We start from the raw sequence: 27994 nt of genomic DNA, 5'->3' as shown, positions 1-27994 counted from the left end.
AAACACACACACATACCTCCCCCTCACACACGTGTGTATCCCCCCCACCCCACCCCCCACCCCCCCTCGACACACGCACGCACGCACACACACACACACACCCTGTTCCCCTCCCCCCTCCCATTCCATACCAGGGCACGTCGTGACAAAACAAAGAACACCCCATAATAGTCAGAGTCGCACAGTATGCATGGTAACCAGTTATGTCAGAGATGAAGGCACTGTGTGTGTGTGTGTGTGTAATTGTGATTCACTCTATATAACACACACACACACAGACACACACTTATACAGCTGTGTGTCTGCAGATAATGCTCAGTTCATACATAAATAAACACACACTCACGCTCACAAACACAAAATAACTCCCAAACAGGCAGACACACATAGGCCTACATTCCACAAACCCACATATATACACCTCCCACACACAAACACACACACTCACACATACACGGACACACAAAATTACAGGCTGACGTGCATACATACAGACAAATAGAGTGCATGAAGCCACACGTAGACACCCAGAGACACAAATGTATAAATAATGACATACGTACATGAACACAGGAAGAGAAAAGTACACAACACATACACACACACACACACGCACACAAAACTGACACAAAATTAAAAAGGAACATAATCACAACATAAGATTAACACACAAACATGAACATGAATGTGACACAGCATTTTAAAGACATGATCTATAAACACAGAATGAACACAAAGACAAAAGTAAACATTCAAAAACATGAACAAACAAGAACAAAGACAACGTAAGCCATATATGCACAAAAAACACACTGTACACACTGTCATAAATGCTAAATTAAAGACACAATGTATGCTCAAAAGAATGGAGAAACACAAAAACATAAACACGAACTTACAGAAAGACACGTTATTATTTTGAATTCAACACAGCAGCCCACAAAAATGTAAAATACAAACACAGACACACTAAACTTTACATAAAAATACAAAAAGACACACAAAATTACATCAAATCATTACAATTGCAGATAAATGTACTGTATTTTACACAACATTCTTCACACATGCAAACGACATACATGAAATTCATAATACAAATGTAGATACAAAACTAAGTATTCACTTTTCAGTATTTAAGAATATTTATAACTTTATATCTATTTTTACATATTTTATCTGAACACTCTGGTTTTGATGCATCTGTAAACTTCCAGATGTTTTTATTTGTCTTGATGCATTTTGTTTTTTTGTTATCTTTATTGAAAGTACACGATTGTGACAGAAAGTCTGAGAATGTTTTAAAATAATCTCTCAAACTTTGATATTTTTAATTATATTAAAATGATTTTTAAAAAAATAATAGTAATATGATAATAGTGATAAATATTAGAGCTGCAACTACTGATTATTTTAATTATTGATTAATCTGTGGATTATTTTCTTGATTAATCGATTAGTTGTTTGGTCCATAAAATGTCGATCATGTTTCAATGTTTCTCAAAGCTCAAGATGACGTGTCCACAACTCAAAGATATTCAGTTTACTGTCATAGAAACCAAAAAATACTCACATTTAAGAAGCTGGAAACAGCGAATTTTAGCATTTTTTCTTAAAAATGACTCAAAACGATTAATCAGTTTCCAAAATAGTTGGTGACTAATTGATTAATAGACTAATAAAGCAGCTCTAATAAACTAAAAATAAGTAGATAAAATCAAATCAAACTCTAAACAGAAAAAGGGGGCTGCAACTAATGATTATTTTTATTGCTGATTAATCTGCTGATTATTTCCTCAATTAACCGTTTCATCAACAAAATGTCAGAACATAGTGAAAAATGCTCGTTACATTTTCTTCAAGCCCGAGATGACAAACAGTCCAAAATACAAAGATATTCAGTTTACTATAATTTATGACTCATACAGCAAAAGCCTCCAGTCATCACATTAGAGAAGCTGCAAGCAGCATATTTAGCATTTCTCCTTAAAAATGACTAAAGCGATTATTTGACTATCAGAATAGCTGTAGATTAATTTTAATCGCAGCTCTTACAATGATAAATAAATAAATATCGGGCCAGATGTGAATTTGAGATATTAGATACAACTTTGTGAGGACGGAGATGCCAGATTTAACTATATATAAATAAATACATCATATTTTGTTATTATTGCATCTATGTTTTTGCCTCAGAGTTTTAGTCCTGAATAAATAAAATGACACATAAACCTAAAAACTGCGACAATAAACTGAACTTGAACAGAGTTGGTTTTCTTTAACAATAGTGTCCAGTGTGTGTGTGTGTGTGTGTGTGTTGTGTTTTCTTTACATCCAGCCATAAACAAATGTTGTATTGTTGCTGGGATTCAGACCTCCAGAGGCTCAACATACTGGTTCTCGTCTTCTCTTAATGTATCTTTGTTTAGGCTAAATGTGTGTGCGTGCAGCTGCGGGTGCACGAGCTGCATGTGTGCACGTGTACACATGTGCATGCGTGCACGTGTGCGTCCTCGGAGAGAAGAAAAAAAAAAGGAAGAAAAAAAAAAAAGAGAGGTCAGGTTTCTATCCCATGATGCAACTCTTCTCCTCCTCCCAACCCCCCCCCTCCTTCCTCCCCCCTTTCTCCAAGCTGGTTGCCAGTAGCAACGCACTTATAATGAGGTCAGATGGACATCCAATAATATTCACCAGCCAAACCAGCAAGCAGCAGAGAGCGAGGCGCGCTGGGACAGACAGCAGTCAAAGTGTCAGAGGCTGAATCAGCAGCAAGACAAGATGGCCGCCAAACAAATACAATAAGTTGGTACTGAATCATCAAGTCACACAAAACTAAACTAGAACTCATCTGGAATCACTGTGTTTACTGCAGATTTGACTTTTATTGAGCTGTTATTAACCTGGAAGTTTCCAAAATGAAAGAAATGTGACTTAAATAGAGAATTAAACACATAAAAATCCTAAATAATGAAGTTATGAAATGTGACAGTTTACAGTATTTCAACACACGTGACGAGGAGCCAATAACAGTGAAAGCCACAATTTTAACTTTCACTTTTATTTCATAACACACTTGAGACTTGAAAGTTATTTAATGTAAATCTGAGTGAGTCAGCACATATAGAGAACAATAATAATAGTAAACTTTATTTACACATGACACAAAATACACAGTGTTATATTCAAAGTATATTAAAAAAGATGAAGTGTCTATTAGGGCTGCAATTTAGGATTTTTATCATTCATGACCAAAGTAGTACATTTAGGTCACATGATGACACCTGAACCATCTCCATGACAACTGAGCTAAACTGACCAATAGTCTAAAACTCACAAATATTCAGTTTGCTGTTATATTTTGCAAAGAAAAAGAAAATTCTCATGTTTGACAAACTGGAACCAGCAAACGTCTTCGTCTCAAACAATTAATAAATCACAATACTTGCCGATTAATTTCCCCCGTTGACGGACTTCTCCATTAACTGACTAATCGTTTCAGCTGTAGGCCAAGAGAGAAGGATTAATGACAAGAAACGATCAATATAGTGATTGAAATGCAGCTGTCAAACGATCCAACCGAGACCAAAAACTTAAGAGATTTTGAGCAAACAGCCCAGTAAACTCATTCATGAGACGCAGACACCAAAAAAAAAAGTAATTTATACTGTAAAAACCATTAATTACTTACCAAAAAGCACATTTAACTGCTGCTGCCATCAAGAATACGAAACTGGAACCTAAAACTAAATTCTGTCTTCCAGGAACCTGATATCAATCTGTAACTTTATTTAATCACATAGTCTCATCAAGTTCATTATCTCATTTTAAAGAGAAATGTGAGGATAACGACATCAAGTCAAACCTGCGCCAAAAGCTACCAATGAATTTGGGAGGTTTAATAAGACCAAAGAGACAATTTCTAAGACTAAATTTCTTAAAATTGGACTGGTTAGATTATAGGCTACTATAGATAACGCTGTGAAACAACATTAAGACCTTCCAATAACATGCAGAGATTCTTAAAATTTAATGAAAACAGTTCAAATTGTGAGATTTTTGTTGGCTTTAGTCACAAAGAAATCTTTGGTGGGTGGGCTGTGCCGGGGGGACCTGAGCCAGTTAACCACACACACACACACACATAACAGAAGTAATACACAACTGTATATAAACATGTGACTGCAGCTTTGGGGCCCAAAAGTAAAATCAGTGAAAATAGCAACTCTGTTAAACAGCATTTAAACATTTCAAAATATGTGTCAGCAGACGAACCTTTGTGTAACTTCACAATGACTTCTTTTACTGCAGTGTATCTGCAACATCAAAATATCACAATGTTTTTGACCAAATATATTCCGATATTGATATTACAACATAAGTGCAGTGATGACTGTTGGTGCTTTCCCAAATATTTACACAATCATCAGTAATATGAATATAATGACTAAGTGGGTAAAGTTCATAAAATGACGTCACTTTACTGTAATACAGCCTTTAAAACTGGCATTTACGCCATATTATGATATTAACACATACAATATAACCAATCTATGGTGATATCTAGTGTCATATCACCATATTGTTAGAATATATTGCCCAGCCATACTACAGTACCACAGTCATGCTCCCAAATTAACTCTGAAGGCTGGGAGGAGACGTCTTAATAGGAAGCCAGTGAACATGTTGCAATACAGTGAGGATACTGTAACTCCCTGCTCTCCATATAAGTAAACACTGCGGTTAGAAACTGTTGCGAAATGGAGGTGACTCAAGTTTTTTAGTGAAGACTACAGCCGAGACGACTCAAACCTCAGATGAAAAACATGAAATGTAGGGAGGAGGAGGAGGAGGAGGAGGCGGGGGAGGAGGAGGAGGAGGAGGGGGGGGGGGGGGGGGGTGATGGGGAGAAAGAAAGATTAGATTTTGGTGTTTTTCATGCTCTCTCAGACAAATGAGCGAGCGGTGCTGAGCCTCCATGCTGTGTCGGTCTGAAGGATCCATTTTAGACTGCCAATCAAAATGAACCCAGGTCATTTACATACTGTATTCACTTGAGGCCCATTCAAAACCAGTGGAACACCTCCCCCTAATGTTCACTGTAGGACGCTGCATTAACTCTCTGATCACCAGACGTCACGTCAGACGAGTGTGCAGGAGTCTGTAATGTGATACTGGGATTATTTTACACACTTCATTGATGCAGATTTAAAAAAAAATAGGTAAATGACCTTAAAAGACAGTGAAAATCTTTTTAAAATGTGCTAATTAGTGATCAAACGCTGTCAAATTAATGGATTTTTAAATGAGCAGATGATGAGATGATGGATGTACTTCAGGTTCTGGGTTGTGCTGCTGTGTTTTATGTGAGTGTTGATGGGCAGGGCCGGACTCACCAGCACAGGGGGGCAAAAATAACATGTGGGCCCCCAGTTCAGCCTCCGCTGACCCTCCCCACGTTAGTTTGTGATCATTTCATCACACTGAGAGTGAAAGTGTGAGTTGATATGTTACATTTCAGAGTTAAAAACATCACGACGACAATGTCAGAGTTAAATTACAGACACAGACAGTTCTGACTTTGTGTTTTTAAACCAAATATTTGTTAAATCAAACAGATTCAATTCAAACCAGTTAAATTAATTCCTCATGGAGTTTATTTAAAGCTACAAATGTAACTCTCCTCAGTTGCTGTGATGCATTACAGTTTATACTGCACTGTAGTGATTTATACTGTATTGTAGCAATTTATACTGTATCGTAGTAATTTATACTGTATTGTAGCAATTTATACTGTATCATAGTAATTTATACTGTATCGTAGTAATTTATACTGTATTGTAGCGCAAAGTACCAAACAAATTTGTAATTAACCAAATTATTAAAACTGCCACATAGTTAACCCTTTAGAGCGTCTGGGGGCAGTTTTCCCAGTTCATAATCCAGCCTTGTGTGTGTGTGTGTGAGGGGTTTTATACATATTTATTATATATTTTTTTAATGTTGTAATGTTAATGTTTAATATTACATTTTCTGTATCTTATGGTCAAGTCTGTATGTGACTGGTTTCACCTGGCTGCATGACAAATTTGCCCAATAAATAACAGAAATCCTATAAATTTTAAATATATATGCTCTTTAAAAATGCATCCTTCAGTCATAATCAATTTTACAATTAATTTGCCTTCTTAATTTTAATTTTCCATTATGTTCTCTTTAATTTTAAGTCACTAAAAATATTTTTTATTTGTCACAGATGTCATTTTTGTCAAAAAAGGAAAAAATAAAAAATAAAAATTGAAGAATTTATTTAGAAAAAAACAAAATTTATCTTCATAATTACTGTGGAAATTTCTTTTATATGGATTATAATATGGATTTTTTTTTTTTTTTTAAATATTAGATGATTAAAACTTACCAAAACTCATGAACCATACAGAACGTCCTGTATCTCTCAAATTAATTTGATTTGTTTAATTCAGTTTTATTAACAAAAAGAAAGAAACAATCAACACAACAAACAGATAATCAAAAGCAGGAAAACGTAGAGCAGAAAAAGACAAAATGTGAATTAATAAAAACAAAACCACGTCGTGGTGAAACAACATTCAAGTACTGTTTTTATTATTTCCAAACACCCACCAGATCCAACATTCATCTTTCGATGTCTTCCACATCTGTAATTATTGCTTCGGCTGTTATTTCTGCCGTCACCAGGCAGGTTATAAATTTCTTTTTTTACAATTAGAAGCTTATTATCAGGATCGTTTAGTACATCAAACCAGGCAAACTGTTGGCACTCAACCGTCAAGTAATAGTCAAAATATCTAAAAAGAAAAAGAAATACAAAGTGTCCAAAACTGCTAAAATAATGTTCCCCAAAAAACAATAAGGAGCCAAAAAATATATATATATAATACTTGTAATCATCTATACATTATCAGAATAAACTGTCATCTCCAAAACAATGGAAAAAAAATATAAGCAAAGTGGAATTTAAGTTTGTTTTAATAGGAAAATACGCTCAATTTAAGGATTCACGTGGTTGTCTCTTTGGCCTAAAACGATCAGTGTTACCGTCTATTACACAAAAATATGATACATCAGTCATCAGATCCCCTGTTGATTCACTTGCTGTTGTTTGTTATTCTTTATTTCACAAATAACTGCAAGAATGATGAGTGGAAACTCATAACTCAAACTCATTTTGCAACACAGAAGACTTGGAAATCACTTCAGGAGATTTGTATGACCTGACTATAACTGTTGACATTACAGTTTTATATCTAAATCTTACATCTCATATTTCTGGGTTCAGGTGAGACTTATTTCAAGTCTACGACACTGATCTATCTGCTTTTGGCCAAAGTGACGCCACAGATGAACCTTTAAACTGAGCGATATTCCACTTTAAGGCCTCCAGGAGGTGCTGACACACTGACAAGCACTTGAGGTTCCAGTCAGGCCAGGAGGAGAGAGAAGCAGGAGTGGACAACATCAGGAGACTGAAATGTTTGCTCTCTTTTAGCCACGTCTACTTTAACAGCATTAGCTACACTAGTTTAGGTCCGATGTACGATATATGAAGAGGTTAAGTCCACACAGGCAGCAGGTTCTAGTACACATCTCCAGTTCTGTGGTTAGAAACTGAAACTTGTAGAGAAAAGGTTTGTTTTTAAGAGCGGATGAGAAGATGTTTTGTTGTTTACAGTGTCAGCTTCATTTTCACACATTTTTTTTTTGCTCAGGCAAGAGTGCTGCAGGGAACATAAGGCCATGTGATATCACCACTGACTGCTTTGATGTTTCATCTCATAAAAAGGGCCGGTCCATTGTATTTTGTTGGTTTTTTTTGAGGTTTTTGTATCATTCTGCAGCTTCCCAGTGGTGTCCCGTATGTATTAAAATCCAAACATTCAAATTCTGGTTGAAGTATGTATGTTTTAGAATCAAAATGCCATTTTCTCAAGCCCTTCTAAAAACATTTTCCCACGTGACCTGATATAGGTTTGTGCATGAGGATGTTGCTGCATATAAACCAGTATAAACCCCCCTAACCAGCAGCCACAGAGACAGACTGAGCTCCTATTGCTGCTGCTGCTCTGCTAAACGTGCTAACAGACACACACAGGCGGAGCACTCACTGCTGCTGCTGCTCCAAGTTTTAAGAATAAACTCTGAGCTCTCCTCCCGCCGGTAAACGGCTCCGGATCAGAGCAGAATCCGGTGTGACTTGCGGGAGTTATTTGTCTCGACGCTCCGGCTCTCAGCAGCTGTCTGTCGCACATTCAGACTCGTAGTATATCTGGACAACTTTTTTGTGCTCTAACATACAGCGAGTGAGTATGTTAGGAACTGTCAGCGAACTGTGTGTGTGTTTGTGTGTCTGTTTTTCTGTGTGTGGGGGCATCAGCGCCCTAAACAACATCACAGCTTTTTCTAATGGCTGAGTGGGCGTTTCCATTTGAACAACCTGCAAAAAAAAAAAACAAACAAACGCAGATGGAGTCGTCCTTTAAAGGCGTAGTCAGCGATTCTAATCCAATACACTTTGTCGAGTTCAGCGAATATGTCCCCACGGTCGGCTAGCTGTACGTTCTGTCTGTGGCTCTTTAAATGGTAAACAAACAAAGTGAATCGGATTGAGCCACACAATACTGTTCCAGCCAATCAGCAACATGCTCTCCGGAGCTTCCTGGAGGAGGACTGAAGGCATGGATGTATAAACTGAAAGGGTGTGTTTGTTACATCAACAATCACTGACTCCACCTTTAAAAAAGGTATATTTAGCATTTGGGGAAATTTGCTTATTCACTTTCTTGCTGAGAGTAAGAGGAAACGATAGATGCCATACTCTGTTAGCTTAGCTTAGCACAAAGACAGGAAACGGAGGGAAACAGCTAGCCTGGTCTGTCCAAAGGTAACACAATCCACCTACCAGCACCTCCCTCTGAAACTCACAGCTTTGTTTCATCCGTACAAAACCAGAAGTGCAAAAACAACAATTTAGATTCTGTTACCTTCGGACGGAGCCAGCGCCTTTGTCACAAGCATACTAGGAAGCCATGTTTTTACCATAATTATATTTAAAAAAAAAAATATAAGACTTCCTGTTTTCTTGGCTCGACTAGGAAGTGGAAACTGAGCATTCAACAAAGTTTGACTGAACCTCTTTCCCCAAAACCCTTCCAAGCATGTAGGAGAACTTGCAAAAAAACGCGAGAGGCCCTCTCTAGAGCCAGTGTTTGGTTTGTCCGTTCTGGGCTTCCGTAGAAACATGGCGGTTCAACATGGTGGCCACTGTGGAAGAGAACCTGCTCCCTCTGTAGATATAAAGGGCTCATTCTTAAAGGTAACGAACACACGATGATTCTTGTTTTCAGGTGATTATTACACTAATTAAAACATACTTATGAATATTATATTCCAAGTCTGTTCTACTAGACGCCACTAAATTCTACACATTGCACCTTTAAAAAAGTTTGACTGGTTTTAAGCAATAAGGCAATAATGTTCTTGAGTAGGAGGAAAGAAATATGTTTTAAGGCATTTACATAAAACTACTGAGGCAGCTGGGAGTTTTAAAGAAAGAATGATGTGATGTTTGCAATGATACTGCACAGAAATTAAGGCGTTTGTAGGTTTTTTATGCCCTCAGTGGTTTTAAAAATCACTAGATCTACGGCAGATTAACAGTGATTCCTGGTTGTGATTACTGTAGAACAATCAGATCACAGTTGAGACATTTTGAATCATCATATTCTTTTTTTAACCCCTATTTGGTTGCAGTAATCATGATTATGTCTCAAATTAAATGTAATATCTATTTATTGAAACTTAAATTTCCCATCACAGGCAAACATAGTGAATCTCTACTGATTCAGCAGGATGTCTGCAGTGAGATGTCACCAGAGAGAGAAAAGGCAGCGTGACTGAAGAGAAAAGGACTTTTGTGAAAACGAGGCCGAGACGACAATAAAATCTACTGTTATACGCAAACGTGTTTGTCTCTGCAGTTTTCCCAAACAAACATGTGTTTCTGCTGTCAAATTAATATCCTGTGACTCCAAATTTTATGAATCTTGTCTTATGAAACTCAAACTATGATCCGACTAGAATGATTCAATTATCTCTTCCTGAACAACTTACACTGACATAAAGCCTGTAACTTTATCACTCAGGTCATTTGATTATTGCAAATACGCATGTGTGCACATTTATGAGTGTGTGTGTGTTGTCTTTTTTTTTTTTTTTTTTGTGCATTTAGGCTGCAAAGCAGAAGTCATTAAAGCACTAATGAAACTCTACATTTTCTCTCTAAGCAGTCTGAAGCTTTTTCTACTGATCTGATCTGGATGAAGTCAGGTTACAGTCGCCGCTGATGTGCAACAACACTCATAATCCAGGAGTAACAGCACGACTGTTGAACCCTTTCATGGTCCTGTGTGCTGGGGGGGGGGGGGGGGGGTGTTGCTCACCAACCGGGTCACGTCTCTATGTCTGCCACTTTAAATTAAAAGATGTTTTGCCTGAGGAATGTGTGTTTTTATGCTTGACCTGATCCTCGTTTTGTTGTTTTAACCTGCGATCTGCAGCAACAGAACTTAACTTCAACAGAAATAGAAATTAAACACATTCTTGACCCAGTCTTTTTTTTTTTTTTTTAATATATTTGGTATTTAAAAGATGTATTTTTCTGACCTAATTGCGCAGACAAATGTAGGTCAGTTGTAAATGTAGCAACAGCAGCTTAAATCATCATCTTAAACTTTTCAAAATGCCCACATTTTTCCTTAATGACGTTGATGTTCTCTTGACGCAGATGCATGAAAACTAGAACAATACAACAATACTTTTTGTGTTTTTCTAGACAAAAAAAAAAAAAAACTAAACAAAAACAACCTTTTTTTTGCTTCTTTTAAATTTGGAATTAGTCAAATTATTTCCAGACCAGTGGAGGATCCCGTCAGTTACAAATTTCACTAAATGCAACACGACAGCCTGATCTACGACTGTGATTACTGACCGAACAGGTGATAAGATTCTTCAAATTTTTAAGACTTTCATGATTTGAGTAGAAACCCTTTTAAAGGAATTTGAATAATTCTGAGAAGGTGGTTTGTCGGTGTCAGTTGTAACCGTGACTCCATCCGCTTGTATAGTATCTTTAAGGCATCTGAGGTTCGGACCTCTTCTATTGCTCGACTTCCCTCCTCCGTCGATTAAAACCCTGTTTCCTGGTTAGTGAGGAGTGTTGTTCAAAAACGTGTTAGTCGTGTTATAGCGACACGTGTCTATGATGAAAATAAAGCCCCCGTCGTGAGCCCGTCCGATCCGCCGCCGCACCCGTGTTAAGTGGCTACGGCTGAAGGCACTGTTTAAACAAGTGTCTACCTCGTCCACCATCACACCCTCCCCCTCCCCCCTTCGGTATCCCCCAACCCCTGTTCCCGCCCGGGTTCATCTCTTTACCCCCCGTCCACCTCCTCGTCCTCATCCTCCTCCTCCTCTTCCTCTTCCTCCTCCTCGTCTTGTGGCGTCTATAGCAGGATGCAGCGCTTCTTGGGTTTGGTGTCTGGAGGCTCCAGAGCCGCCAGGATGGCCTCATCAAACACGTTCTTCAGGCCCCTCTGAGAAAGAGACACACAGAAACATTGATGACCGTGTTAGTAGGTGCATCTGTGCATAAAATGCATGAAAAGAAAAAGAAGCGCTCCTGCTCGGCTGATGTGAAAAAGCAGAAACGTACACCTTGATGTTGTGGTACCTGCTTCTGCTGACGTCACTAATCCACTAATCATTAAATCATCCGCTCAGGTAGAGAGACATATAAGTAAAGAATAAACAGAGCAGGGTTGTCGGAGTGTATGTAACAGAAAATATCCCTGAATCAAGTCCAGACAGGTGAGCTGTATGTCAGCGCCCTCCTCTATCGCCATGGCAGCGGATAAAAACAAAACAAGGAGACAAAATACAATGAAACGCCGTGATGTTTTGGACATACTGGTGCTCGCTTAATTACGTAATTGTGTCCGATCCTCCTGAGTGTTTTCACATAAAGGCGGCTGATGAAACACTCCGAGTAGAGTTCAGTTTTTGCTAAAAAGTAAAAACATGAATAAGAGACATTTTGTCTGACAGTTTATTCACTAAAGGATAAAAATCGATGCAGCAAAACCAGAGATTCTGTCTTTTTTATTGCACACATTTTACTTCCTTGTCAAAATGTGGCGCCTACTTTACCCACAATGCAACTTGCACACTGAGAGTTCAAGTCAGAGATTTGGGGGTGTGTTAAGTGGCTAATGTAGCCTGGAGCTGCTAGCCTCCAGCAGAGATTTATAAATTTGTAGTCAAGTGACGTCACCTTCACCAGATTTCACACAGCTCCCTCTGGAGGCTCCCTAGTACTATTTACACACCTGCAGCATCACTCCTCAACACCTGCAAATAAACTGTGATGTGTAAAATTGGTGGTTTTTCCCTTTAATAAAAGACAAATCAGTATTAGGAGAGAAGTAATTTAGTTGTAGGGTGGCTATTCTCAAGCTTTGGGGCAAAACTTGCACTTTTAACCCTTTCACCCGTTAGTAAACAGTTAAATAACTAGTCCTTGTTCTCTCTATATAAAAGTTACATTATACATGAACAGTTTCAGGACGTCTCTCTCTCCGTGTATCTACCTGCGTGAGAGCTGAACACTCCACGTATTTGACGGCCTTCAGCTCACGAGCCAGTTTCTCTCCGCTCTCGCATGTCAGGGCTCGCTGTTTGTTCTTGGCCAACTTCTCCAGAGTGTTGCTGTCGTCTCTCAGATCCACCTGAGTCCCGACCAGCAGGAAGGGCGTCCGCGGGCAGTGGTGTGAAATCTCCGGCACCCACTGGGAGAAAAAAAAAAAAAAAAAAAAGAGCATGAAAGAAAATCTTTGGGTTTTTGCACGTTTTCAACTTTGTCCGAGAAAAAGCTACGTAAGTAAATTAAAACTCTTCTCCGTATATTATATATTCATTATAAATGTTGTTATCTTCAATGCTGTATTCTGTTGTTTGTGTTCTGTTCTACACACATCTATTGCACGTCTGTCCGTGCTTTAATCCCCAGATGTCTTTGTTTATCTTCCCTGATGAAGGCAATTTTAATACTTTTGTACTGAAACTCACACTAGTCTGCATCCTGTTGTGTATATGTTTGCATAGTTTGAAACCAAAAATCATTAATTAAGAAAATTCCCATCCCCAGTCTGGATTTGAACACATTTGGACAGTAGAACTTTCAAAATAAAATCCATCTAAACAGCAAAATAATTAAATATACAACAACTTGAAGGATATTACTCTTTCTCATGGACAAGTCTCCACATGTAACAGGATAATACTAGTTATTTTTAATAGTTAGGCTTGATTTGACGGTCATTAAATGGAAAGATGAGGTGCGTTTTCTGACAGAGACTAAACGAACAAACCTTCTCCCTGACGTTCTCAAAGGAAGAAGGCGATACGACGGAGAAACAGACGAGGAAGACGTCAGTTTGAGGGTAGCTGAGGGGTCGCAGCCTGTCGTAATCCTCCTGACCTGCAGGGGGAGATGCAGAAACAACAAACTGTGTGTATAATGTAGCAGGACACTGGAAACGTCGGGGGCTCAGTATTACTAACACTGTTCCTGTCGCTGCTATTGTATCGTGTATTTTTACCTGCAGTGTCAAACAGTCCCAGAGTGTACGGCTCCCCTCCGATCATCACTGTCACCGCATAGTTATCAAACACCTGGGAGAGATGGAAGGAGAAGAAGAGAGAGAGAGAGAGAGAGAGAGAGAGAGAGAGAGAGAGAGAGAGAGAGAGAGAGAGAAAGAGAGAGAGAGAGAGAGAGAGAGAGAACAAGGAAGGTGACAAAAAAAAAGGAAGTAAACAAGTTACAAAAAGACACATGATCTCAGATGTTGTTCAAAACAAAACAGGAAGTGTACATCTCATCTTTAAGAGTCTGGTGAGTGTGTGTGACATATAACACACACACACACACACACACACACACACACACACACACACACACACACACACAAACAAAAGTACATTTTAACAGTTACATAATCAAATCTTCTTCTTCAGGTTGATCATGTGAAATAAACAACATGACTGTAACTTTGAGAGATAAAAGTGTCTTCATGTAGGAGTTCATAAATTTAAAAACAGGCATTTAAATGATAAATTCACATGTTGAAGTTGGTTTAAAATAATGTAACAAACACTTAAATATCATAATTACTGAATGATTAGAGAAGCAACTTGCGGTTAGCAGCTCTGTGAGGTTAGCTATACTTGAGCTAAATGCTAACATCTGTGTGCTATCATGTTGATGTTTATCATGTTCACTGTGTGCTAATTAGCGCTAAACACAAAGTAGAGCTGAAGCTAGAAGGTATTTAGTCATAAAGCAAAGTATTGGACAAAATAAAAATTAGAAAAAAATCAATTAGTTGACAGAAAATGAATATGCAACTATTTAAATTATTGATTAATTGTAATTACTGAGTCAGGTACAGCCCTAAATGGGTCCAATACATTGCCATCCCTACAGCCGAGCCACAACTCATGAATATAAGCTGGATTCATGTTTTGTTGCCGTTCAGGTGAACAAACTGTCCGTCTCCTCCCCCCCTCTGTTTCATCACCTCCGTACCTCCAGGCTGCTGCCATGTGCAATAACAAGCAGCACGGTGCCCGACATGCCTGCTAACCTCGGCTCTGTGAGGGAGTGGAGGCGTGCGGAAGCAGGGGAGTGTTTTATGGTCGCTCCGCTTGCTTGAATATACACACGGCGCGGCGGTAACACGTCGACCCGCTGCGGTCTGCTGTAGCCTGGAGACACTGTTTGGTTTTAATGAGGCTCCGTATGCACAGACAGGTTCCAGACAAAACTAGAGGATGTAGCCTGTAGGACAGGAAACTACATCAAATATTACAAACATGAAGTCAAGCTGGGTTTAACTCCTGGATCTGTTTAGTCTTTATTCAAGCGGGCAGGCTCACAGCAGGTGATGTCTGTGTGTTATCTATTTCTGGTACAGAAACGAAACGTGTTCTGCAGCAGAGAATCAAACCTTCAGGTACTGAAAGATGACTGTGAATCAGTGGTAATCTTCTCAGTGGAAACTAAGACACAGAAAAACAAGACGAAAACTAAATAAGAAGGTAGAAATGAAAAGTTTTCCACTAATCAGCAGAGCAGAACGACACCTGTAACCATGGTGACTACACATCAAAGGTTCTGACAGCTGTAGTTTCACATTAAAATAAAATATATATGACAAAAATAAGACTAATAACTAACACTAATGAAAACTAGAATAAAATGTCTTCAGTTTTTGTTGAATGAAACAATAACCAAATGATTAAAACATTTTTATTAAAAGATCTGACTAATTAAAAACAAAATCGGGTGCTAAATTAACAGCTTATCAAATGTCGGACTCTTATTCTTCTCTTACTGATTCTCTGATCAGATCGTCTCTGCTTTAAATCATCATTTTAACAGTTTTAGATCATTTATTTAGGAGAAGTTCTTGTATTCAGTCTTGTAAGTGTTTTTACTTGCTTAAAAAGGCACCGGATGATGTCTGGTTACATCATGACGTAACCAAAAAAAAAAATCTTAAATAGTCAAGTTAATGCATAGAATAAAAACAAAGGAGAAGGAGCCGCCTGGTCAAACAATGCAGATCAGTGATTGGTCGTTAGGTACGCGCATCCACATCTGTCTGGTTGATTGATCGGTTCACTGATGCTGCTGCTGCTTTGTCACATTAGTCTCATTCACTGAGAAAAGTGTCCAAAAAAAAGTCACTTATTTGTCACGAGGTGCTTTTATTTGGAACCTAAAAGTCGTCAGATGTAGCGAGAAAGTCGCCAAAACCTGCTTGTATTTGTATTTTAAACACTGAACATTTGACAACCTGGACTTATTTTTCTGAATAAAAATAAGTTTTTGCACAAAAACATCTTTATAATTGATAATAAAATGTATTGTACAGGCGCAGATGTTAAAAAATGTCTCATCTTTTATCCAAGTTTAGGGACAAAGGTTTAGAAAATGTATTTAATGTAACATGTAGTCTTTATTATGTTTCATAGTGTTATCAGTAGTGTTACAGTCCTGTTGAGAGTTGATTTATCTCCACAGATATTACTGATATGAGGCTGAAATAACGCAGTGTACCAGACTTGATTCAATCAGTAATAACTACAGATTTTAATTATAAAAACTCATTTCCTGTCTGGGACGTATTTCACAAATCTGACGTCTCATTCTGCAGCCAAATAAACAAAAATGATGAAGTGTTATTGACAAGTTGTTTTTTTCATGGTGATACTTCGCCTTTTCAGTAGTTTGTGTCGGACGACGTGCTGACTTTACTGTTATTATAACACACACACACACACACACACACACACACACACACACACACACACAAGGTCTGAGATACAAGTCAGTTCAAGTTTAGACAGAAAGGTTGTGTGATGTGTTGAGGCACAGCGGAGGGGCGAGGCACCGAGACGCACATATTTCAATAAAATACAAGCCACACACACACACACACACACACACACACACACGCACACACATATACACACACACACACACACACACACACAAAGAGGTTTGTGATGATAATGTGTTTGGACGGAGCTTAGATCACAGAAGCTGCTAGAAATAGCCGGATAGCACATCACACACACACACACATGCTGGTTACTGTGGAAAAGAGCTGCGGCTTCAATGGAGAAGTGTTATTTACAGTTTGAACACTTTTAATATTCTCTGTAACTCATTTACATTTTTGCTCGGTCATTCTGTAACGTACGCTGTGAGGATTTAAATGATATACAAAGTCAAATCTGCGCCTGACAAAGACACTACAGTTAAAATGATGTGTGACGTTGGGGGGGGGGGGGTCAGATGTAGAAAATTAGGTCTGAATATTTTGATCCTAATGAGCAGAACTTGCATGGCAGCCTGAGTTATCAGCGTATGAATGTGTGTGAATGAGTGAATGTTGACATGTAAAGACTCCATATAAATGAAAACTTTATTCTCTGAAATGTTACAGTGTTATCCTCAAAACATACTGGCTTTATTATCAATAATATTCAGACTGAATTCTTGAAATATTACAACTTTCATCTATAATTATTACCACATAATGACATTTATCATGAGACGACTTTTAATAGTTCAGGTTGTTTTAGGATGAAGTTACATCTCCGTCCTCTTATTTTAACTATAAATCGTTTCTCTATTGAAATTCTATAAGAGACATTACATTTTATCCATATTATATTAGCTGGTCTATGTGAAATGTTTCCATATTTCCAGTAATCTGTGAGGAAACAAAAAAAACTGGGAACATTAAATCATGTAAAAGAATTATACTGTGTGTGTTGGAAGAGTTCTGGTGATTTTAATTAGTCAATTAGTCAACTGACAGAAAATTAAATTATTTTGATAATTGATTAATCATTTTATTTTTTGAGAGAAAATAACAAAATTCTGGTTCCAGCTTTTAATGTTTTTTGCATCTTTTATGACAGTAAACTGAATATATTTGGCTTGTGGACTGTCGGTTTCAAGACGTTTTAGGCTAAATTTTGGATTTTGGGAAACAGCGACTGACATTTAACAGACCAAACTAATCGATTAATCAAGAAAAATAAATATACCGAATGGTTAAAAATGGTGGAGGGAGGGAGGTGATACAGAGACAGACAGTCAGACAGGAAGAGGAAAATAAAGTTGAGTCAGCACTGTTGCTTCTGCAATCCTCTGATCAAACTGTGCTGACCACTGGCAGAGAGAGAGAGAGAGAGAGAGAGAGAGAGACAGAGAGAGAGAGACAGAGAGAGAGAGAGAGAGAGAGACAGAGAGAGAGAGAGAGAGAGAGAGAGAGACAGAGAGAGAGAGAGAGAGAGACAGAGAGAGAGAGAGAGAGAGAGAGAGAGAGAGAGACAGAGAGAGAGAGACAGAGAGAGAGAGAGAGAGAGAGAGAGAGAGAGAGAGAGAGAGAGAGAGAGAGAGGAGGGGGGGTACAAATGGAAAACAGTAGAGAATTACTCATCAGTTTGCAGTCAGCAGTCAGTAAATCTGCCTCATCAATTAGAGATATTTAAGATAATTCCAGCAGGACGGTTCTGCCTGTCAACAGTCAGTCAGCTGTTTTGTCACCTGACCGCCATAAACCAAAAAAGTCCGAGTGTGCAGGATGAGTCCTGCTGAGGGTTTTACGCTCTGAAACGCGCTTCGTATCGCGGACCGCAGAGCCGGTGAGGACGCTTCCTCATCGTGCTGCTACGGCATGACGCGACGCTTCTGAACAGTAGAGAAACAAACAGGAAATGCAGGCAGGACAACGCCAAACAATCACTGATTTTTACCTAAGATATACATATACACACACTCATAAATACACACACAGAGGGATGACTTTTTTCATTTGCGTTGTGAGCGACGACAGGCTGAAGATAACGTTATTTGGGCGTTATTGACCAGGAGATTATCGCCGTTCATACAGAGCAGCTATCACACTGAACAGAAGGTCTGTTCTTCCTTCACTCAACAATCTCCACAATCTAGTAAACACTTTGTAACGCTGCTATATAAATAAAGTTTATCATTGTTGTTATTATAAACTCGAGCAGTCAGACAGGTTGTAAACAGGACTTCAGTTGGATGTAACACTGAAAGCGAAAGTGACGGAACAACCTGCGCACAGGCGAAGAGTTCAACCGAGACGTCTGTCGGTGAACTTTGATGGATGTTTACAACATCAGACGCCAACAAATTCAACACTCACTTTTGTTTTCTCTTTCACATAATCGATCAGAGAGTACAATGTCATCATAACTGATAAAAACTTCCCTTTAAGGACTAAAGTGGTGTCAATAAAGTCTTTCAACAAACTGCAAATTCACTAATTGCCTTAATTGCCAACTGTGGAAACCCTCCTATATGTATTGTGACCTTCAAGATCAGTTTAAAAAAGATAAAAAGCTTTTAAAATTGTTTTTAATCTGCTTCTGTTCCTCATTTATTTTACTATATTCATTCTGAACTGAGCTGTCTCTCAGTCTGTGATGTCTTTCTCCTTTTTATTTACTGTAAAGGTCTTTTTAGTTTTGCTTTAACTACACAGTTCTTCTTCTTCTATACAGTCCAGACAAACTGGAAACATAAAAAATGTCTCACTTCCTATACGGCAGGAAAGAGCTACAGTGTTTAAAACAGTCAAAGGAAAAGGTTGCTATGTGGAAATATGTAGGCCTACACGTATCCAGGACGACAACCGTCGTGTCAGTTACTGCTGCGGGGTCGGTCGTACTCACCGTGGGGACGTACTCAGAGGGAAACTTGTTAGTGGTGTAAGAGATGAGAAGGCAGGTTTTTCCCACCGCGCCGTCACCCACCACCACACACTTTATGGTCTGCATCTGAGGAGGAAGAGGAGGAGGAAGAGGAGGTGGTCATGTGTTGGAACAACTTAACGGACCGTTGCATTCATTGTTGACATGTTCGGTTTATATTCTTGAACGAGTGTGTAACTCATTAATTAAAAAAATATATAAACAATTAAATTTACTGAGGACAGTTAACAAGATTATTAATATATTGTGATTTTTATCACCGTAAATCCTAAAAATACCAAACATTTTATCCATATAGATCCATAAATGATTATTTTCTTGATTGATCTTTAGTCTAAGAAATGTTCATCTCATTTGAGAAGCTGCAACCAGTAAATTTTGGGCATTTTTCTTTAAAAAAAATGACTGAAATGGTTAAATCGATTATCTAAATAGTTGCAGATCAATTCTCTGTCTGTCAACTAATTGATTAATAGTTGCCGCTCTAAATATTATTATAGTACCACGTATCTCTCTTCTGAATGTCCCTTTATGATTACAGAACATTTCAACTAAAGTAACAAAAATCAAGCTGCTCAGATGTGAATATTTGCTGCTTTTATTAGTTTTCTATAATATTTGTGTTTTGGACGACTGGTTGAACAAAACAATTAACGTGAACATGTCAATTAGGGCTTTGGGAAAATGTGATGAGCATTTTCTGCTACCAAACTACAGACTAATTAATCAAGACAATAATTGGCAGATTAATGAATTGAAGGGAAATGACTCCTTATCAAGTTAGTTGCAACTTTACACTGAAGCAGCTGAAACAACTGATCCATTAGTCAACTGACAGAAAATGAATTGTGAACTATTTTGATAATTGATTCATTCCAAAACATTAATTGTTTCCAGCTTCTTAATTGTGAGGTTTTGCTGCTTTTTGTTCTCATACGTGATAGTAAATTGAATATTTTGGGGGTTTTAGGGTCGTTTCACACACACACACACCTACACACACACCTACACCTACAGTTTGGTTCGTACGTTGAGACTTTCAGCTTGATCTGAACCAACATTTCGGGTGTGAAATCTCCCTCTCTGACGGAAATAAGTGGTCTCGATCCAGATCAAACTGAACCATAGTTCTTTCAGACCAATTACAGGAAGTTCCAGCAAAAGAAAAAGTAAAAATGAGCTGCGGTAGCACACAGGGAGAGGATATATGGTCCGACGACATTATTAAAAGTGGAAAAAACTCATTAAAAAGCCATCACTTTACAGGTATTTTCAGAGAGGATATGATGCCATCTCACTTTGAGAATAACTTGTAGCCTGCAGAGGACAAAACATCCCTGCCCTTCTTTGCTTTGTGCATTTCTGCTGCATGTAAACAACCTGCAGCATTCCTGTATGAATGTACCTGTATGTATCAGATAGCTGACCGGGATGCAGACTGAGTTGATGGAAACAGTGGTAGCTGTGTTTAGTACACATGCTGGAGATCCTGTGACCATGCAGACGCTGAGCAGCTCGCATACCCAGGCTACCGCTTCATTAAGGGGGACAATGGTAAAAGACTATGGGACGCCACTTCATCACTGGCTCTTTGTTCGGGCCGTTTGGCATCGGCAGCACTCGGCTGAACTCTGATGAGTCAGGGACCAGTTAACCGCTCATCTGCAGGGACGATGACACGAGTTTTGTCCGGATAATTCATTCCTCCGAAATATTTAAAACTGCAGGCTGACAACTCTGGAAAACGCAGTGATTAGTGGCAAACATGTCTCTTCAATCAATGAACTATTGTCTCTTGTGGTGCCCTAATGTGCAGTCTGCAGAAATATATCCAGCCGATTCAACAGCACACCACATCAGCGGCAGCCATCTTGGTTGTTTATGAAAATGTCTATAGCACTCCTCTATACAGACATCATATCAAACCCAGATTAGACAAAGGGTTGTGATTGGCCTGACCTGAGGCAGGACGGCTGGATGGAAGGGGGTCCAGACAAATAAAACATGAGCTCACAGATTCGTCTGGTTCTCAGGCTAATAAATCTATCAGTTTTAATGCATTTTGAGAGGAACAATAATCACTTAGGAAATAATGTCAGTGCCAACACATAGATGAAAACTGGACAACAATCCAACACAAATCAAGTCACAAATATGACCAATTTTGAAATGACTATTTTCCGTTCAGTTTCTTATTGCATTGAATTCACTATCACGGCTAAACACATTGAGCAGAGGAGCACAACTGCAGTATCTGTCAGGTGTTGCTTTAAATTACCTGACAAGTGTTGTAACAATCATTATAATCTTAAAGTTACACATGACATGACAGCGAAAAATGAGTGTATTAAATATAGTAGAACAAAGGGAGAAGCTTTAGCTCAATAAAAGATATATGATTGTTACGGCCGGGACCCCTGAACACAAACACAAGATAAAAAAAAGATATGTTTGAACTTATGTAAATAATTAAATGAGTGTAAGTGCAGTGTATGTATGTGGTAAAAAGTCATGGGGAAAGGCTACGGTGGAAACACCCTTCAGCCAAACAAGAAAGAAAAGAATAGCTTAATGCTAACGGCAGCAGCTGACCGCAGGTGAAGCTGCTGAAGCCTCCTCCCACAAATTAAATGTTATTTAGGAACTCGGGGAAAATGACATAAATACGGTGCTCCTCAGTGTTTGGCCAGTGTTTGACGTCTCAACATTGACAAGCCTAAACAAGCCGTTCAGAACTATTGCCCTTAATGATGTCACAATGGGGACATAAGCAACGAATAAGCATTGATTAATCGCAGTTTAATGCCCAGTTTGTACATTCTTTTTTTTACTCTTGGGTGTATGGTAGCCAGGCAGGGACAGAAATAACTAATTTTAAATTTGGTGATTGCTACACCCACCAAAAATGTGCCTGAGTGATCACATGTGATAAATAAACTTGATTGATTGAACTTCAATAAGAACTAAAATACTGTAAATGTGTTTCTTAAATTGCAATAAAATAAAAAGAAGAGGTATTTCTCATTATTGCTCAATGAATTTAAGATAAATGAGGTTTCACTGAAACATTTTGGTAACAATCACTGGACACACAAATCTGTGCCTCATTTCCTGTACATTTCCTGTCCGCAAAGACTCTGATACATGAAGGCGCAGCATTACAAAGCAAAAGCATTTAGGAAGTCTTGTCATTCCAAAACCTTTAGCAGCACAGTGACCAAGAAGAGACTTACTTCTCTCTCAAACATGCAAACATATTTATTTTGGACATATGCTATATGCACTGATGCGATCCGACATCACCATGAACCTCTAGCAAGGTGTAGGAGTAGACGATAACAGGCTACATGCAGGCTAATTATAACGTATTAGCTTATTTCCCACCGTGAATATTTTTGCCACTGAAAATGTCAGAGCAGAAACTCATAACATGTCATGTTTTTAAAGCGTATAGGTTGACAGTTTATGAGCTCAGATCTTAAACACGGTTGTTGCTTCTGTTCCTGTGGTTTAACTGGTAATTACTTGTTTTGGGCGTGTAGGTCAGGTGGGACACAGTCTATGGAAGGCTGTAGCCAGGTCAATTATTCATGGCATTGACAATCTTGCTTTGAGAGATAGGCTATATAACCAGAGCGCCCATCCTTATTACTGCTATTCTATATTGTTCTTTGTATCATCCATATTGCCAACACCATACTGGTAACTTGTTACACGTTTGTCACATGATGTAACCAGTTGCGCACACAGAGCTGTTCAGCTCTGCTGGCGAGATGATGCCAAACTTCATTCACAACACACCATACAACTAATTTATAGTTTTACCAGTTGGTTACTTTAATTTAACATGAAATATATATTTTAAAAAATGTAAAAAAGCCATGACCTCAGTGTCCTCAATTGTAGCTACGGGCTTGCTCACAACCCCTCAGATTTATCTGCTGACCCTTTGGAGGGGCCTGACCCCTAGGTTGGGAACCACTGTACTAAACTAGCTAACTGTGTGTAAAGTAGTGTAAACTAGCTCCACCTCCAGCAGCTACAACAGTAACATGCTGCTCTAACACTGATGCTTCACTATTAATAATCTAATGATGTCATATATAATAATATATCAGTCAGAGGGACCAAACCACTACTTTTACTGCAATACTTTAACTACATCAAGCTCATAATACTTATGCACTTTTACTGCAATACTTTAACTACATCAAGCTCATAATATTTATGTACTTTTACTACATCAAGCTGCTGTTACTTGTGTACTTTGACTTAAGTAGGGTTTTTCATGCAGGACTTCTACTTGTAATGGAGTAGTTTTACGTTGATGAATTGGTACTTTTACTCAAGTAGAGGATCTGAATACCCCCATCATTGCTTATGTTTATTTCTACACACTAATAAGGGCTGTTGACATATAAATTATGTGATATTCATTAATTTTCACCAATTGTTGCTGCTTTTCAGTCACTTCCGCGTATCTAACTGCGGCAAAAACTTACAAAAACAGTAATTATCGTCTTTATCACAGACCGGCTCGTCAGTTAGATAGTTTATACAGATTTTAAGTTATTGAAGTATATTGGTACCACTTGTTGACAACATTTAGAAACAACAAAGTTAATTGTAGAAATGTTTATTCCAGCGAGGATAGCTAACATTAGCTAAGTTGGCTAACTTGAAGTTACATCCGCCAGACCCCCACCCACAACAAAATGGCCTGTTTTAAGATTGGTTTAGAATCAAAATGACAAAAAAACAACACTTTCGAGAGCTACTGTTTCATAAATAACCGGTCATACAGATGCTTGTAATTATCAACACAAACAAACCGGTAACTTTAAGCACAGATTTAACAGCCGAGCTAGCGGAGTTAACTTAGCTAGAAGGAAATCGTTTGTTTTGACAGCTGCCCGGCCGGTTAGCCGAGTTAGCTGCCAGCAGGCTAACAAGTCACAACTTTTACAATGAAAAGAATACCACTAAAGTATATTGCTGTTTCTGTGTTTATGTATAAGCATTTATCGTCAGTACATCAGAGATAATAATAGCAACAGCTCCTACCTTGTCTGCTCTCAGCCGCTTCAGAGCTGGTACTGTCGTGCTGCGTTCGGGTGCTTCCCGTAAACTCCTATTTCCGTCAGCGCGGAAGTCGGAAATATGAGACGTGTTGTATTCAAGTCCCTCCGGATTTATGGAATGTTTTCTTTTTTTCATAACTTTCACACCTCTAAAGACACACAATAATTTAACCCGACAAATTAACTGATTCATTTTTTTAACGATGGTAGATCCTAAAAGTAACAAACGTTTCTTCTTTTTTGTGATTATTTCTTTAGTGAGTCTTTTATTGTTTATGGCTTTATTTTACAAACTGATCTATTTTTCTTTGCATTTAATTTGTTCCTGTGGACATCATTGTATTTTGTTTTAACGCTGTAATTTAAAAATTAATTGATTACTCATATGTGCTTTTGCTATGTGTTTTGTGTTTATAAATGTGCAGACGATACTAAGCACTTTGTAAACAATGTTTTTTTTTTAAAAAAAACAAACTATATAAATAAATAAATAAACAAATATATTATTATTATTATTATTATTATTGTTTAAGGACTGTATTACACCATGCTGTAACCACAACCTCAGGCTGTTTCTCTTGCCCACTCCACATCCTATCCACCTTCAATGTCCACAACCCTCCCACTTACCCCACCATCCCCACTGATCGGCCAAAATAATACTAAATAAATAAAATTACATTAATTAATAATGGAAATGTGTGTCTGTGTGTTTTGTTTATGTCTTTACTTGGTTTTTTCATCTTTTTTCATGAGTCTTCTTCCCATCATCAGGTGAACATACACACACATCTATGCTTGAGTGGATGTGTTGGGAATAGTATGTCATGTATATTGTTTTGTATACCTAAATACTGCATAAGTCTTCTGTTCGGCATATGCAATAAAAAAATACGAATCTGTCTGAAACAATTAGTTAATTAGTTCCTTAATTTGTCTAAATCAATAAATTTGTTCTTTCATGTTTGTCTACATTTCTGTTTAAAAGCTGTCATGACATCGTTAGTTGTACCTTCCTTTATTTATATATTAATTTGTATTTTGATCTTTAAATATTTCATCTTTTATCTCTATTTTACATAAGTGAACCTTGAGTTTGCAATATTTGATTTCAGATATAAGTACTGATGCTCCCAAGGTCAAGAATGAGCCACCACACTGTGAGCAACTGCATTAGAGCTGAAACAGTTGGTCAATTAATCAATTGGTTGCCAACTATTGAATTAATCACCAACTATTTTGATAGTTGATTTACTGTTTTGAGTCCGTTTTTAAGAAGAAAACTTCCAAATTCTCTGATTCCAGTTTGTCAGATGTGAATATTTTTCTGGTTTCTTAAGTCCTCTCTAACAGTAAACTGAATATCTTTGGGTTGTGGACTGTCGGTCGGGACAAAACAAGACGTGAAGACGTCATCAGATTAATCGATAATGAAAATAATTGTTAGTTGCAGCCCTAAACAGCATACCAAGACATTTTAGACAATAGCGTGCTTCCAACTTTGTGGCGACAGTTTTTCGAAGGCCATTTCCTGTTTCAACATGACAATGCCACCCGTGCACAAAAAAAGTAAAGTTTTTCCCAGTTTTGTGTGGAAAAACTCAACATGAGATATTTCGAACAGGCCATGAAGGCAGCATCAGGGCTGGTCAGGTCAGCTGCATTTAACATTTAAAGGTACTGTGTGACGTTGGTTCACTTAAGTTTTTTTTTAAACCAAATATTTGTGGTTAATAGCATAGTTTAACTGCTATTGACGTTAATAATTAGTTATCTACATATCATATCAATTATCAACTTATAGGAGCAAACAAAAACAGACCCCTTCAATATCTCCACAATCCTCCTGACTCAGTGTCTTTTGAAAGGTATTTAATATGGAAAGATGGTTTCTCAGTGACCACCAGAGGGAGATGAAGTACAGACAGTTCCTGTTTTTAGCACTGCTGCATTGCTTATAGTACAGTCCAATTTTAGATGCTTTACCACAACCAGAGGGCAATCGCAGCGAGTTACATGACATTCATTCGCCATTAGCCCTGCCCTCTGTGAATCCTGTCCCTCCTCATTTACTCTCAGGCATCTCCACGGATGTTTAATTAACTGGAGCTCTGCTTTCCAGCTTGAGATTAGCTTCTTATCAGGTGACATGTCTTTGTTTTTCTCCTGCTGTTTCGGCTTTCGGATGACAGAGGAGATGATGTTGAAGCTAATAGTGTCTCAGTGCCCTCTTTGTAAACACAAACACACATACACACACGGTTCACAGTTCATTGTAGGACAGTAGCAGCTGCACAGAGGCTTAATATTATGTTGAATTGATGTATGTTTATATGTATGTGTAGTATTTTCTGTGTGTGCATCATGCAATCTTCAGTTTGCACACGGTTACATCATGTAATTTGTAATTTGTATCTGATATTTGCACATAGTCTGGCTCTTCTTTGAAAATGATGGTGCAGTCTGTGGAAATGCTGGATCTAAATGTTGTTGAATATTTCATCACTCTGGGCAGACATAAGACACCTGTCAGATCACAAAAATATCTTTGAAGATACAAACCGCCACTCGATAACAGGTAAGAGAAAAGAGAAACAATAATTTTTCATGTTTTGAGGTTTGATTGGGAACACAATGAATTCGTAACGTCCGTCCAAATTACAGCAATGTTTAATTAATGTGCGCCGTCCCTGTTAAATAAACCAATTAACAAATACATCACAGAGTAACGTAGACAGTCTTGAGGTCCCAGATGGGGAAAGATGATGCTGTGAGTTACTTTGACCAACTTTTCTGCCAGGAAGAAGAACCTTGTTGAGAGCAGACTTGTCAACTTGATTTGGCTTTTCTGAGTCATTCTTCTGCACATGGTATAGAAATAATTGGACTTGTGTGTTGCAATCCAAGTAATCCACTGTCTGTACACTAAAAATGTTCCTTTTCATGTGATTTCAGTCCCTATACTGACCATAATGGAAATAATTTCCTGTGCAACAGCAGCTGTTAACAGTCGATTGTGTTTCTAAATGCACGAGTTTCACCACTAACACATCTGATACGTTTAATGTTTAGATGCAGCTGTCGGTTTATTCGGCTAAACGTGTCATCTAGTCTGCTGAAGGAGATAAAAGTCATGTGAAAAGCTTTATCATCTACTAATCTCAACATCCTCTATTTTGGGGTTAAACAATAGAAGAAGTGAATATTTAGCATTAGAAATGATAGCATGTTCATCAACTCAGGCACTAAAACTAAAACTAAACTCGGGTTTAGTTTTAGTTGGTGTCCATATTTTCTACCCCCCTTATATCTTATTTGGTTTGGCCAAGCCGCCATATATGTTCCCTCATGTGTCATTGTGTAAGTTCAGTTAACATCTTGTTTAGTTGTTGTTATATTGGGTATATGTATATACATATTACCTATTTTATAGGCCTAGTTATCATATTCCTGGTTTGTAATGGGTTTTTTTGTTGCATTTTTTGATTGATTTATTTATT

At 38.0% G+C, this 27994-nt stretch overlaps 1 protein-coding gene across 1 annotated transcript; it reads right to left on the bottom strand.

Moving 5' to 3' along the window:
• Nucleotides 1-11445: 11445 nt before the first annotated feature.
• On the bottom strand, nt 11446-24570 carry LOC121912898 (cell division control protein 42 homolog). Its single transcript, XM_042435431.1, has 6 exons — nt 24478-24570; nt 19375-19479; nt 13692-13764; nt 13461-13570; nt 12681-12878; nt 11446-11627 (listed from the first exon to the last, which is right to left on the bottom strand). The coding sequence occupies exons 2-6, from the start codon at nt 19477-19479 to the stop codon at nt 11538-11540; spliced, it is 576 nt and encodes a 191-aa protein (XP_042291365.1). The 5' UTR covers nt 24478-24570; the 3' UTR covers nt 11446-11537.
• Between the last annotated feature and the right edge of the window lie 3424 nt (nt 24571-27994).

Source organism: Thunnus maccoyii, chromosome 15, assembly GCF_910596095.1.
Source record: "Thunnus maccoyii chromosome 15, fThuMac1.1, whole genome shotgun sequence".
Taxonomy (NCBI): domain Eukaryota; kingdom Metazoa; phylum Chordata; class Actinopteri; order Scombriformes; family Scombridae; genus Thunnus; species Thunnus maccoyii.
This window is presented reverse-complemented; position numbering and strand designations above follow the sequence as displayed.